Source organism: Calidris pugnax, unplaced genomic scaffold (assembly GCF_001431845.1).
Source record: "Calidris pugnax isolate Ruff unplaced genomic scaffold, ASM143184v1 scaffold38, whole genome shotgun sequence".
Taxonomy (NCBI): Eukaryota; Metazoa; Chordata; class Aves; order Charadriiformes; family Scolopacidae; genus Calidris; species Calidris pugnax.
The window spans coordinates 2,063,771-2,077,505 of record NW_015090995.1 but is presented as its reverse complement, the minus strand read 5'-3'; the positions used below and the strand labels follow the sequence as shown (position 1 = coordinate 2,077,505).

General features: G+C 55.9%; 1 protein-coding gene across 2 annotated transcripts in view; it reads right to left on the bottom strand.

Moving 5' to 3' along the window:
- Positions 1-123: 123 nt before the first annotated feature.
- Positions 124-13,735, bottom strand: part of EFNB1 (ephrin-B1) — a 53,929-nt gene continuing 40,317 nt past the window's right edge. For both annotated transcript variants that reach the window (XM_014954952.1, XM_014954953.1), the window contains exons 3-5: positions 3,492-3,584; positions 2,709-2,837; positions 124-1,221 (exon numbers count right to left, since the gene is read on the bottom strand). In XM_014954952.1, coding sequence (XP_014810438.1) covers positions 833-1,221; positions 2,709-2,837; positions 3,492-3,584 — 611 coding nt within the window. In that variant the 3' untranslated portion in view covers positions 124-832. The remainder of the gene's footprint in view (positions 1,222-2,708; positions 2,838-3,491; positions 3,585-13,735) is intronic.

The following is a 13,735-nucleotide window of genomic DNA, read 5'->3' as shown; positions in this document are numbered from 1 at the left end:
GTGTGCCCGAGGGGTGGCGGGGGCCAGAGGCCCGCCCGGAATTCACAAAAATAAAAATGTTACAAAACCGAAAAAAACCAAAAAAAAACAAAAAAACAAAAAACAAACAAACAAACAAACAAAAAATTTAAAATAATTATAATAATAATAATAGTAGTAGTAGTAAATCGGGTTTGCCAGCTTCCTCCCTGCACAGTTGTCTGCATCTTGGCACCTAGGCAAAAGCATCCTCCTCCTCCCCCCCCCACGGCTGCTTGCTCCTTCCTCCTCCTCGCACCCAGGCTCCCAGCCACGGCCCTGGTGTTGGTCCAGGCTCTGGGACCCGAGCGGTGGCCGATGTGGGCGCCAGGCACACGGGCACTTGACGCAAGGACGTAGGGGATGACGCAGGGAAATCCCAAAAATGAATTAAAAAAAAAAAAAAAATTAAGAGGTGGTGGAGTCTCCGGGTTTGTGTCCGAGCAAGCACACGGAAAGGCACAGCGCCCGCTCCCCCCCCGCCTTGCCCTGGCCGGCCGCAGTCTGGAGAAGAAGAGGAGGATGCTGAAGGCTCACCCTCGAAGTCTCGGGATTACAAAAAGCTGAGAACTACAAAACTAAATACAAAGGGGAGAACCAGCGGGCGAGCGAGCCATCCGCTCTCCGGCGCCGGACCCTGGCGCTCCCTGCGCCGTGCCGTGGGGGGGGTTCGTTGCTCTTCCTCCCTCCCGGCGCCAGACCGCCCGTGGGGAGACCCGGGGGGGGGGTGAAAATGGGCTGCTCCAACCCCCCCGCCATCCTTGCGCCCGGCGCTCCCGTGCTCCGTGCATCGGCGGCTTGCCCAGGCTGCTCCTCACACCTTGTAGTAAATGTTGGCTGGGCTCTGGGGGGGCATCTCCTGGACGATGTAGACGGGGTGCCCGTAGTCCCCGCTCACCTTCTCGTAGTGGGGGCAGTAGTTGTTCTCTGTAGTCCGTAAGGGGATGATGATGTCGCTGGGCTCAGAGCCCGCGTTCCCGCTGCATTTGGGGCTGGCCAAAGTGCTGAGGGACAAGGCCGCGGCTCGCTGCTGCGTGTGCTTCCGGTGCCGCTTGCGGATCTTGATCAGGAGGACCACGAGGAAGATGATGATGAGGATGAAGATGACGCAGCCGGCGCCGATGGCTGCGAAGACGGCCACCTTGGAGCTCAAGAAGCCGTCGCTGGGACCTTGGGTCTCCTGGCCGTCCTGGTTGACGGAACCTGCAAGGCCAAGGGGAGAGGGGTGTCAGAGCCCACAGTGGGGACAGAGTGTGCCCCACCTGGTTCCCTGCTCTGCCCATCCGTGGATCACACCCTGTGGATGGGCAAACCCTCCCTCGGTCACTGCAGGCTCTGGGCAAGGGCTGGCAGGAGCCCTGGGCACCCACAGATGAGATACCACATGTCTTCTCCCCCACCCCACATCGCTGCTCCCCCTTTCCATCTCCTGGCTAATGGAGCAGAGCGCTGCTCGTGTCCGGGTGACAACCAGCCAGGACCCCAGGAGGCTTTCTCTCCACAACAGACCTGGATGCTCTGCTGAAAGCAGGGCTGCGAGCCCCGGAGCCCTGTGATATCTGATTACTGACCCCCTGCCTCCTCCTGACCCCCCGGCCGGGGCAGCCCCAGCCCCCCGAGGGGAGAGCGTTTGGCTGGCCCTACCAGGCGAGAAGAAAAGAGCCAACTCTTCCCCTCTTCATCTGATTTCACTTTTCTCTCAGCAGGGTCAGGAACTCAGGAAATCACCTTCAAAGGGCTTTCACACTGGCTCAGCTCGAAAAACCCAAGGACCTCACCTCCTCCAAACCCTCTCAGATGTACTGCGAGGAACAGATGGGCAGCGAGGAGGAGGAGGAGGAGGAGTTGGAGGAGGAAGAGAGTGCTGAAACAGCACTTCCCTGCAAAGCTCCTGCCAGGACATACCGGAGCTGGGAAAACAAACCCGAGCTGCTCCGCACCGCAGCCTGGCTGGGCCCCGAGCAGTCCCTGGCCAGAAAGCACAGTTCAAGAGGGACAGGGAACTACTAGAAAGAGTCCAGCGAAGGGCGACCAAGATGATTCAAGGATTGGAGCATCTCCCTTATGAGGAGAGACTGAGAGAGCTGGGACTCTTTAGTCTGGAGAAGAGAAGGCTGAGGGGAGACCTTATCAACGCCTACAAGTATCTCAAGGGTGGGTTGAAGGAGGAGGGAGCCAGACTCTTTTCAGTGGTTCCCAGTGAGAGGACGAGGGGCAACGGGCACGAGTTGGAACAGAAGAGGTTCCACTCAAATATGAGGAGAAACTTCTTCACGGTGAGGGTGACAGAGCCCTGGAACAGGCTGCCCAGGGAGGCTGTGGAGTCCCCTTCCTTGGAGATTTTCAAGACCCGCCTGGATGCTCCTGAGTAACATGCTCTAGCTCTAGGCAATCCTGCTTCAGCAGGGGAGGTGGACTAGATGATCTCTATGGGCCCTTCCAACTCTAAAATTCAGTGACATTCAGTGCAATTCAGTGAACTGGGGGCGAGGAGATGCTGCAAGTGGTGGGGATGGCAGAGATGGGCATTTTACAGGAAACCCATCTGTATCTCTGCTCCGGAGCACCCAGTATCCCCAGGATCCACGCAACAAGCCCAGCTGGGAGCTGCTCTGCTGGCAGCAGCCGGTGGCCAACCTGCGGTTCCTCCGACCCCATCACTCTCCTGGGGTGTCCCCAGTAAAACCCACCCGGTTTGCCAGGCTCCTCCACGGCGGGGACCTTGCTGCGTGGGCTCTGCGTGACGATTTTCACGGTGTTGTCGGATTCCTTGCTGGGCCGACTCGTCGTCAGCTGCTCCGGGATCACTGCGTTGGGATCTGGGGAGGAAAAGGAAGGCACAGATGAGAAACCTCGATTCAACCTGAATGGAAATAAGCTCGTTCCCCACCCTCCCCCCAAAAAAAATCCCAGCCGGCCACCTCCCACAGGGTGCAGGGGAGAAGTGGGAGCGATGGGAGCTGCCGAGAGCAACCCAACAAGGCTGAGCTGCTTCAGGGCTTGTGGGAAGCAGCTTCCCCACCCTAATCCCCTCCTGCTTTTATGTTTTCTGAGCTCCCGTGCGTGGGTTGGGGCGAGTTTCTCACACGGGCAGCAGCAGGAACGGGAAAGGAGCTTGCCAAGGCTGCAGTGCTGCTTCTTCTGTTTATTATAAATATTGGCCCCAAAGTGAAAACACAGTAATGAAAAGCAGCCACCAGGAGCTGTGCATCCGAGGCCGGGGCATCCTTGGGGCTGGAAGACACCCAGCAGCTCAGGATGGGGGTTCCCCCCTAGGAGAAGAGCACACTCTGCCACATCAATGCCATCAGTGATACCCTTGGTGTCCTGCTGCCACCACGGCGCAGTGACCACCGCTACCAAGAGGCCTCAGTTTCCCCAGAATCCAGAAAACCCACCACCACGGCAGGACAGGGGCCAGCGTTTTGCTGGGCAAAGGCATTTCGGCAACAGGAAACCCCAGAAGGACTCACCCTGCCCCACTTTCATGACAATCTTCATGGAGCGTGTCTGGCAGACTCCTCCTTCCCGGTTCTCCAGGCCATCCAGCGTCCCGTTGGAAGTGGCTGTAAGAAAAGAGAGGGACGGGTTAAGCAGAATTCCTGGGAGCTGGAAGGTCCCCTGCTGGGAAGGTCTCTGCTGTCCCCAGGTGCCACCGAGGGACCTGGCAGGAGCTCCTGACCCCCCGCCACGGCCGTTCCTTCATGTCCCAGCCCAGAGGCCACCGCGAGTGTTTTACACACAGAACTTCTCATTTTCTGCACCTTCCAAAGATGTTTGGAGCCGTGAGGATGTGATCCCTCCAGCTTCCCCTCGCTGCCACATCCACACAAGCGAGCCATTCTCCGCGCCCGCACCCTCCTCCCCCTTTAATTCCTGGATAATTTCCTTTGCTCCTTGGTGTATAATAGGAACACATGCATATGCACAGTTTAAATTATACATATATAATTACACAGTGTGCCTCAGTAAAGAATGTAAACTCAGAGCCCCAATGGGGTTGAGTGGCTTTAATTGCAGGGCAGAAGTCAGTTAAATTCACATTAACTTTTTTTTTTGCTTTACCCGGCACAGATTTTTTTAAGCCTTTCAATCCTGCGGGAGCACAGGGAGCCGCACGTCTCCCACTGCCACCACGCAAGGACAGGGTCCCCACCCACGCCAGCCCTCTGCCACGGCAGGGACAGCCCAGGGCAGGGGGGGGACACGAGAAATAAAAAAGCCAAACCAGAGGATTACAGGGTTAAGCACCTAAATGGCAGATTCTGCTAAACACACTCGAAAAATCTGGCTTCTGACCCCAAAAAGGGGGACGCTGTGCAGAGCAGACGGGTGATACGGAGGGGGGGGGGCTCTGGCACGCAGCCCCCTCTGGCACCTCCACCCATCACAGCAAACACAAATCATTCCAGCAAATCCAGGCACGGGGATTTGTTCAGCCAGGGAAGCACCAAAAACCTGGGAGAAGCACGGCAGGAGCGGGGCTGGGAAAAGGCGACGCAAGGAGAATCACGAAGCAACGGGGAGAATTTTTCCAAGACAAAGGAGTGAGGAAAAGCAGGATTCGGCCAGCACGACGACGTAGCCAACACCTACCCCGAGCCTGAATGCCAAAACTCAGCCCCGGGGTTTCAGGTTGCCTGTGCAGCCCAATTCCTGCCTGCATCCTGCAAAAAACTCTGGTTTGGGAGAGAGGAGGTGACTAACAGCCAGAGGGGATGAATCCATCAGACCCCCGCTGGGTGTCCGTGAGGAGGCGATGGGAAGAGGCTGATTATGGAGCAAGGTCTTAATTTTTTTCTCCTCTACTCCCTTTGCAGGACCCTCGGGTGCCTCGATGAGGACTCCGATGCCGAGCTACGCCGGAAAGCAAGCCTGGATCCCGCCGGGATGGGAGCTCAAAGTCCACCAGCTCCATCCAAACATCTCTGTGCAATCGAGGCTCTCGCGTGAAAACGCCAGCGAGTGTTTTATTCATCAGAAAAGTCACTGGACTGTTTGCTGAGTTATCTCCTCTCCCGCAGCGGGGTTCTGCCTGCCAGCAGCTCCCTGGACAGAGCTGTACATCCAGGCATCTGGGATTCGCTGCCGGGCGTTTTGTCAGGAGCCTCATCAGCACAAATCCCGCTGCAAACGCCTGGAAAAAGGGAGAAACACCCCCCCTGCAGCCTGTGGAAGCTCTTCCCAACGCGAAGCAGAGTCAGGAGCCTGCGGAAAAACTCCCCATAAAAACCAACTCGGGGAGCTAACTCCAACAGAAGGCACAGCAGCCCAGTTTTCCCAGGCCAGAGGCACTGGTTTTGGGATAAAATAAGCCGGTAACGTCCCAGCTCATGGCCCTGAAGCAGTTCCACGAGCACCGTGCCATGAGTTGCTCCATCTCCAACAGGCTTCACCCATTGGGGAGTTGGACTAGATGATCTCTATGGTCCCTTCCAACTCTAAAATTCAGTGAAATTCAGTGAAATTCACACTCCGGCACAGCAGGGCAGGGGAAAAAGAGAGCAGCGTGTAAAAACCAGCCTCTACGAGACCTCATAAGGTCTTATTTATAAGGTTAGAACATAATTATATCAAAACAATCTAGAGAATAAGTAGGGCTCAGGCGTGGGGAACTAGGAGATCCTGCAAAGGTAGAGCACGCAGCGGTAACGGGGGACATAATTTCCTCCAAAATAACTCTGGAGACGTTGCATTTTGATGTGACAAAAATATTAAACATCCAAAAAGGAGAGAGGAACAGCAGCTGGAGCCCCAGGGACGGGCGAGGGTACGCAGCCCAGCATCCTTCCTCCCGCGCCGCACGCAGGACTCTGTTCAAGAAGCCTCTTCTTGTTCTGATCATAATAATGATGAGGGGGAAAAAGCACCTTTGAAAGGGAACCGCATGAAAAAAAAAAATAAATGAAGCACTTGAGGGAACATAAAAAGGGCAGCTAAAAGGGTAAAACACTTGCAAAAACCATGGTGATGGTCTCGGGTACAGGCTCTTGAAACAAGGACACACGCTGCCACGCTCTCTATAGATCCAAAACGGGCCAAAGCAAAGCAAAGCAAAGCAAGATGCTCCACGCAGCCAGTCGGGCTTCCCAAAGTCCAAATCCCATCCATATGGCTGAAAGAGTACAACTTTGGACGAGTTTAATATAAACAGGTAGATGTGTTGCTGAGCAGCAGGTCCAGAGGCGGGTGGGGGGCTCTGGTTGAGGGGATCCCCAGTGACCCACGGGTGGGGGGCTGCAGTGACAGCACTGCAGGCTCCTCCGTCGTGCTTCACCACAAAGCTCAGAGATGGGAGAGCTGATCCTCACGCTGTTACTTGTTTTTCTGAGTGGAAGATTTACCAGCAGAAGGTCACAGGATCAGGCCCGAGGCCGGCACCGTTCCAGCAGAGACACGAGATCCGGGAGGCACATGGCGAGCAACGAGACCGAAGCCCAAAGCTCGTGGAAGGGCGGTGGAGGCACCACCGATCCTCAACTGGTGGATGAGTCACCATCAACAAACACACAGTAACGCAGGGGAGAAAAAGGTTAAATCCACAGGCACGACAGCAGGGAGAGGCGAGAGGCAGCCCCCAGCCCAGGAGAGGTGGGTGTAGGGTTGGGAGCAGGAGGCAGGGCTAGAAAACGCCGAAGGAAGCCAGGCAGGGAGGTGGGGATACCATGGGGAATAGGAAATGGCAGGTCTCAAACATCAAGCTGTGCTTTTCACACCCCACGTTGGCCACTGTCACATCAGCAAGGCTTGATCCGGGCGGTCCCAGCAGCACTGAGCGAACGGGAGCATCCTCCTGTCCCCCTTCCATTCTGGAGGGACTTCCAGTTGGGCTGTAGGACCAGGAGAGCAAAAGCAGCCTCTGGCCAGATGACTTCTACTCAAGCTTAAAGAAAAGGCAGCTCCCAGCCCGTAGAGCTATTAGATGCCTTTGCCTTAATGAAGCATTAAGCCTTAGGCTGCTGAGTGATGAGGATTTAACATTGATACCATTAACCATGTAATTGCTTGTCAATTTAGAAGAGATGCTCAGCCTGCACGGAAGCCCAGGCAGGACCTCCACGTGCTGGCACAACTCCCCCTGTCCTTGGGCACAAGACCAGCCAAACGCCAAGTCCCAGCCCAAGTGACACATGCCAGCCAGCTGGGACAGAGGGCTCTGCGGGGAGGAGAACCCCCCAAAACCCCCATGTTTCCACCTCCAGCAGCAAGTGGTGCCACGTGCTGGCCCCGGCACACCACACTCTGCCTCCCCACCGCCAGCACCCGGAGTGTCACCGTAGCTTTTCCTCCTCCCCTAAAAATATTTCAAACAAGAACTTGGGTTTTTGGCAGATGGGAGGCTCTGGAAGTAATACCTGGCAGCAGATGAAGGCAAGGGTCTCTTAAATGGTCAGCTTTGGACAGAGCGAGACGTTTGGTTTCTCTTCTGGATTCCCTCTGGCAGGACTCCGTTATGATTTGGGCCCCAAAGCACAATTAATGTGCTGAGACTGTAGCGAATCCAAGTCTCTTTCCTTTTATTATTCTTAATTACTCTTCCATCTGTGCACCACAGCCCTCCTCCAGACCCAGCCCGGCCCATGAGTCCCCCCCTCGCTCCCAGATCTGTCCAAGATTCACGTTTCCATCACACAGCTTCAGGCGGAGGCGGCACCCCCCGAGTGTGACCCCCATCCCACCAGGGTGGTGGGAACACACTGAGCAACCCTGCTGAGGGGCACTTGGTGTAGAACAGGCTCAGACTAACCCCACCAGGCTGAAAACCCCTCTTGGCCCAGGTGAAGACCCTATGGGTGGCCCCAAAGATGTGCCTCGCACATCTCCGGTGTGCCTCCCCCCCCAAGAAGACCCTTGCACGAATCTGCAACTAGGCTCTATTTAAAATACAAATGGAGCTCGTGCCACCTTCCCTCTCCTCCAAGCCTTTCCAGCTGGTTTACACACCCTCAGTACCGAGGTGCAGGTGTTGCACAGAATCATAGAATGCTTAGAATTGGACGCTGGTTTACACACCCTCAGTACCGAGGTGCGGGTGTTGCACAGAATCACAGAATTCTTAGAATTGGATGGGACCTTAAAGATCACCCAGTTCCAACCCCTGCCCTGGGCAGGGACACCTCCCACCAGAGCACATGGCTCAAAGACCCGTCCAGCCTGGTCTCAAACATCTCTAGGTTTGGGGCATCCACAGCTTCTCTGGGCAACCTGGGCCAGGCTCTCACCACCCTCACAGCAAAAAATTTCTTCCTGAGATCTGATCCAAATCTCTCCTCTTTCACTTTCAAACCATTACCCCTTGTCCTATGGCTCCCCTCCCTGATCAAGAGTCCCTCCCCATCTCTCTTCTAGCCCTTTTAGGGACTGGAAGGGGCTCTAAGGTCTCCCTGGAGCCTTCTCTTCTCCAGGATGAACATTCCCAACTCCCTCAGCCCGTCCTCACAGCAGAGGGGCTCCAGCCCTCGCAACATCTGCTTTGGTAGAGGTGTTGTACCAGTACAGATGTTCCATCAGCTGCACTTGTGCCCAGCCCCATCACGGGCACCTTCCTCCCCCCATCCCAACCAGGGCTGGTGCCCCTGGGGGGACCTTCCCCTGGAGCCTTCTCTTCTCCAGGATGAACATTCCCAACTCCTTCAGATACTGGAAGGCTGTGATGAGGTCTCCCTGGAGCCTTCTCTTCTGCAGGATGAACATTCCCAACTCTCTCAGCCCGTCCTCACAGCAGAGGGGCTCCAGCCCTCGCAACATCTGCTTTGGTAACTCCCTGATCAAGAGTCCCTCCCCACCCCTCCTCTAGCCCTTTTAGGGACTGGAAGGGGCTCTAAGGTCTCCCTGGAGCCTTCTCTTCTGCAGGATGAACATTCCCAGCTCTCTCAGCCCGTCCTCACAGCAGAGGGGCTCCAGCCCTCGCAACATCTGCTTTGGTAGAGGTGTTGTACCAGTACAGATGTTCCATCAGCTGCACTTGTGCCCAGCCCCATCACGGGCATCTTCCTCCCCCCATCCCAACCAGGGCTGGTGCCCCTGGGGGGACCTTCCAGGGCCACTTCCAGGTCACTAAGCAGAGGAACCCGCCTGCTCCACCGCACACAGAGCCCCTGGGGCTGCCCAGAGAGCATGGCTTGGTCGCAGCCCCCTTCTCCTCCTCCTCAGCTGAGCAGGGAGGCAGCAGGGACACGCAGCCCCACGGGTTGCAGCCCACGCTCACGCCGTCGCCCTTATTATTAATATTATTATTATTATTTATTTCCTTGCCAGCCCCTGCTGAAGGGATGCAAGCCCCCTGCCCCCTCCCCTCAACGCATCCCCCTCCCCAAGCTCTTTCCATCAGCTCCGGCGCGTTGCCTGGGGCGGCTGCCAGAGCAAGGGCAAGGGGCTGTGCATGGGGAAGGGGGGGGGTCCGAGCCCCCCACGCTGTCACGCTGCCAGCAGCCGCCTTCCAGCCCAGAGGCAGCTGCAGAGGGAAGGGGCCCTAAAGCCCCCGAAACGTGTGTGCAAGCCAGCCCAGCCCCGTCCCTTCCCTGAACGGCTGCAGGAGGTGCAAGGCTTGGGTTTCACACCCCCCTCCTGCTCCAGCCTCCCCGTCTGCCAGGGAAAGAGAAGAGCCCAGAAGCTCTCCAACCCCCCCAGCACTGCTCAACCCTTGTCCCCTCCCCAGCCCACCCTTATCCCCTCCACAGCCCACTCTTGTCCCTTCCCCAGGTCACCTCCCAGCCGTGCCACGCTGTCGGAGGGCACTGCCGGCTCCCTGCAGCCATCCAGGACTGATGACACGGTGCCAACTGGGATTTCTGAGTCCCCCACTCCCATACTGGGCGTGCAAAACCAGCCACGGGGCAGCCTACAGACAACCCATGTAGCCCCCCATCCCTTCTCCCCACCGTCCCTGGTGAGCACCAGAAGATGACCACTGTGGGCAGGGGTACTCAGCCTGGCCGCCTGGCAGATGCCACCACCATATACTCCCTGTTACCCCAAAAAATCCCCTTCTGGCAGGAAAAAGCTCTGCTCAGGCTGCTCCGTGCTGCCAGGGGTGGTAAACACACAGAGATCCTCAGAGCTGGGGACATCCACCACATCCTCCATGCTCTGTCATGCCTGCTTCCAAAGGACCCCAAGACCCAACCTGAGTTTCACAAGCAACACCATCCCCATTTGTTATCTCCATCCTCCTCTTTGCTCCTCGGAGTTCTACAGTCTCAGGGACCCACAAACACAAACAGCTCAGAAAAAACCATGAGCATTTTCTAGAAAACACCCTGTTCCAGGGCTGCTGGAGCTGGGGTTTTGAAGCACTCAATGGTGAACCCTCCCCATGTCCCAGCAATTGGTTCCAGGTTCCCTCTGCCCATAGCACAGCAACTCTTGGGGTCAAGAAACACCACTGGAGGGGACAAACAGGGGTCCCAGCAGGTTATACCCAGCAAACCAAGGGCTGACCACGCAGGCTGATGGAGAAGCAGTGGTGGGACCCACACCACCATGTCCTGGGTGATGGCATGCCGAGGTTCATGACCATGCTGCTCCTCCAGCATAGCCATGATATGGCCAAGCCCTGGTGGGTCTCCAAGCAGGTATGGCCAAGCCCTGATGGGTGTCCAAGCAAGGCATGAGGAAACAACCTAACAGAGCTGATTTGGGCTGAATTGTCTATGGTAGTAATTCTGTGTTGCTGAGCAGATTTTTGCTGCCAAAGGGAGAGCCTGATGTTCTGCTCTGGTCCACTCCCACCAGCCAGGGCCAAATCACAGTGGAGGAACCTGGGGTTTTACCTCCATCCTCCCCAAGCACAAAGCAAGCAGGGGACAGCCGTGGTGACTGCAGAGGACAGACAGCTCGGTCCATGCCCTAGGGAACCCAGACATCCCCAACTGCCCTTCTTGCTTCAGGAAACACACCACAATGTGAAAATCACCAGGTTCAAACACGCTTCTGGAAATAGGAATGAAAACGACAGCACTGTTGTCTGGCTGGGATGGAGTTCTCCTCCTCCTGGCCAGGGTCAGCTGCCCACAAAGATAAATAAAAATGTTAAATTAGCCCCATTCCTTATAAAGAACAGCAGCTGCATTCACAAAGGGCAGCTCCACCTGGGTTAAGGGGGTAAGAAGGGAGGACACCACACACCCACACTCATCCTCGTGTGCCACAGCACCACTTCCAGATCTAAGAGCTGCTTTGGGACCGGGGAGGGCACTTTCCTGGGGCAAACGGAGAACAACAGGGAAACACTGAAGTATCACACGGACCACGACACTTCAACACAAGTTAACACTTCAGTGAAAACCTAATTTCCCATTAAAAACAGCGTCTGATGGAAAAATTATAACCAATCCTAATTAGCATCGTAATTAAGAGCCACAGCTACATCGCAGGTAACCTCATCAAGGCTGGAAAGCACTTCTTGGTCTCAAGACCAGCACTTGCAAGCCCTTTAGCACCAATGCTGCTGAGATGACCAGGCAGAAAAGCCTTGCAAGGTCCCCGTGTCCCCATCCCACAACGGGGAGCACACTCAGCCTCGCTCCCTGCACAGCTTGGGGGGGGGGGGGGGCAGAAAAGCCTTGCAAGGTCCCCGTGTCCCCATCCCACAACGGGGAGCACACGCAGCCTCGCTCCCTGCACAGCTTGTGGGGGGGGACAGGGCACTAAATGAAGCCTTTGTCTCCAGGTCTACCCACCCCCTTCCAAAAAAAAAAAGAGAGCGTCGGTGGAAGAGAAAGGTTATTTGCACAGTCTCTGCGGTAGCCCCAAGCAGCTGGTTATAGGTCAGGGGAAAAAGTGCCATGTAATTCTCCACCTGATGCTCTGCCAGAGTCATTTGTGGGCCCCGCTGGGAGCAGGAGAGGAGGAAAGCACTTATTGCGTTTTAACAGGGTGTAAATCTCTTCAGTTAGGTAGCAAAACATCTGCGACTCCCGACTGAGAAATCTGTTTGGAAGAGGACGGGGAGGGACTCGCAGGGGGGACAGTGACAGTCCCCCGCTGGAGAGGCCAGTGCCACCACCAGCTCCATCACTGCCCGAGTGCTGGGCTGGAGCTGGCTCAGGGGAAAAAAAAATATAAAATTGAAGTTATCAGTGTCCGGAGAGGCTGATTCATGTAGAAATCTTCTGTCTGGGAGAGCGTGGGGAGCCGAGGAGGTGCAGGGCAGCAGGGAGGGACTTGGGGTACACTGTGGGGCAGCCAGGAGGAAACCCCACTGTAATTAAAGGTAAACTTTGCATGAGCATCGGGCACCTGCTGGCAGCGGGGAAGTTTACGTCGGTGCAACTCCTGGCCCAGAGCTGCAAATAACCCCACAGCCAGGAGAGGAGTCAGCCCTGCTTTCACACATCACCCTTGGGTCCCACCAAGACCCCGGAGATGGTCTAAAACTCACGCCTGCACCAAGACCCCGGAGATGGTCTAAAACTCATGCCTGCACACAGAATCACAGAATGTTTGGGTTGGAAGGGATCTTAAAGATCATCCAGTTCCAACCCCCTGCCCTGGGCAGGGACACCTCCCACCAGACCAGGTTGCTCAAAGCCCCCTCCAACCTGGCCTTGAACCCCTCCAGGGATGGGGCAGCCACAGCTTCTCTGGGCAACCTGTTCCAGTGTCTCACCACCCTCACAGCAAAGAATTTCTTCCTAAGATCTAATCTAAATAAACATGGACCTAATGGTCTCCAAAGAACTTCTTCCTAATATCTAACCTAAATAAACATGGACCTAATGGTCTCTACCAACACCCCGAGTTAGAGAACGTGGAGATTTCTGATATAGGCTAAATAAGCCCCTGAGTATCCAGAGGAGGACTTGCCCCCTCGCTGACTGAAAGATGGAGATGCCCCTCCTTGCCCCCCAATTTAGGGCTGACCCCCCATTGCAGAGGGGCAAGCAGCACCCCCCACGGCCCCACTGCTCCCCGCCAGCCGGCTCTCAATTAGCTGTGCTAACACCCGCTCCGCGCCGCCAGGCAGGATCAAAGAGCATCGTCATTACACAGCAGCAGCAGCAGCAGCAAAACCATCATTCCTAGGGCAAAGAAACTTCAAATGGCAAGAAAAACCAATTCTCCCTGAAAAAGGCAAGCTTTTAAAGGTGCCGCACGCAACCTGGGCAGCGATTCATTAATGTCAAACCTGCTTGCACTCTGCACGTCCCATGGTCCAAGCCTGGCATCGCTTCTTGGAGGTCCCAGTGTGCTCTTGGTCTGACAACCAGTGCCCACCCCAGCACCCACGATTTTTTTCAAGTTTTCAACAAGCTGAAGGCTTCTTCTGCCTTTCAAGTCTCTTACTGGGAGTTCAGTCCAAAAGGAGCCAAGTTTTAGTCTCTTCCAGCGTTATGGAGGAAACCCTCGGAGGTGACCATCATTGAAGAGCAGGGTCCATCAGGGTCTGTGCACCTGTAGCTCCAGGAGATTCCCTGGGGTCCCCATGTCCCCCTGCTGTGGGGAGCAGGGGCTGGACAGGGAAGAGGAAGATGGAGGCAGAGGCTTGGACACGGTGTGCACCACAAAACTAAAAGGACTCTCCTTGGAGTCTCCTTCTCTGGAGACATTCCAAACCCGCCTGGACATGTTCCTGTGCAACCTGCTCTGGGTGGACCTGCTTTGGCAGGGGGTTGGACTTGATGATCTCCAGAGGTCCCTTCCAACTCCATGTGATTCTGTGATTGCTTTAGTGTTGGTCCTCTACCAGAGCTGCAAAGGGGCCACCTCTTTCGGG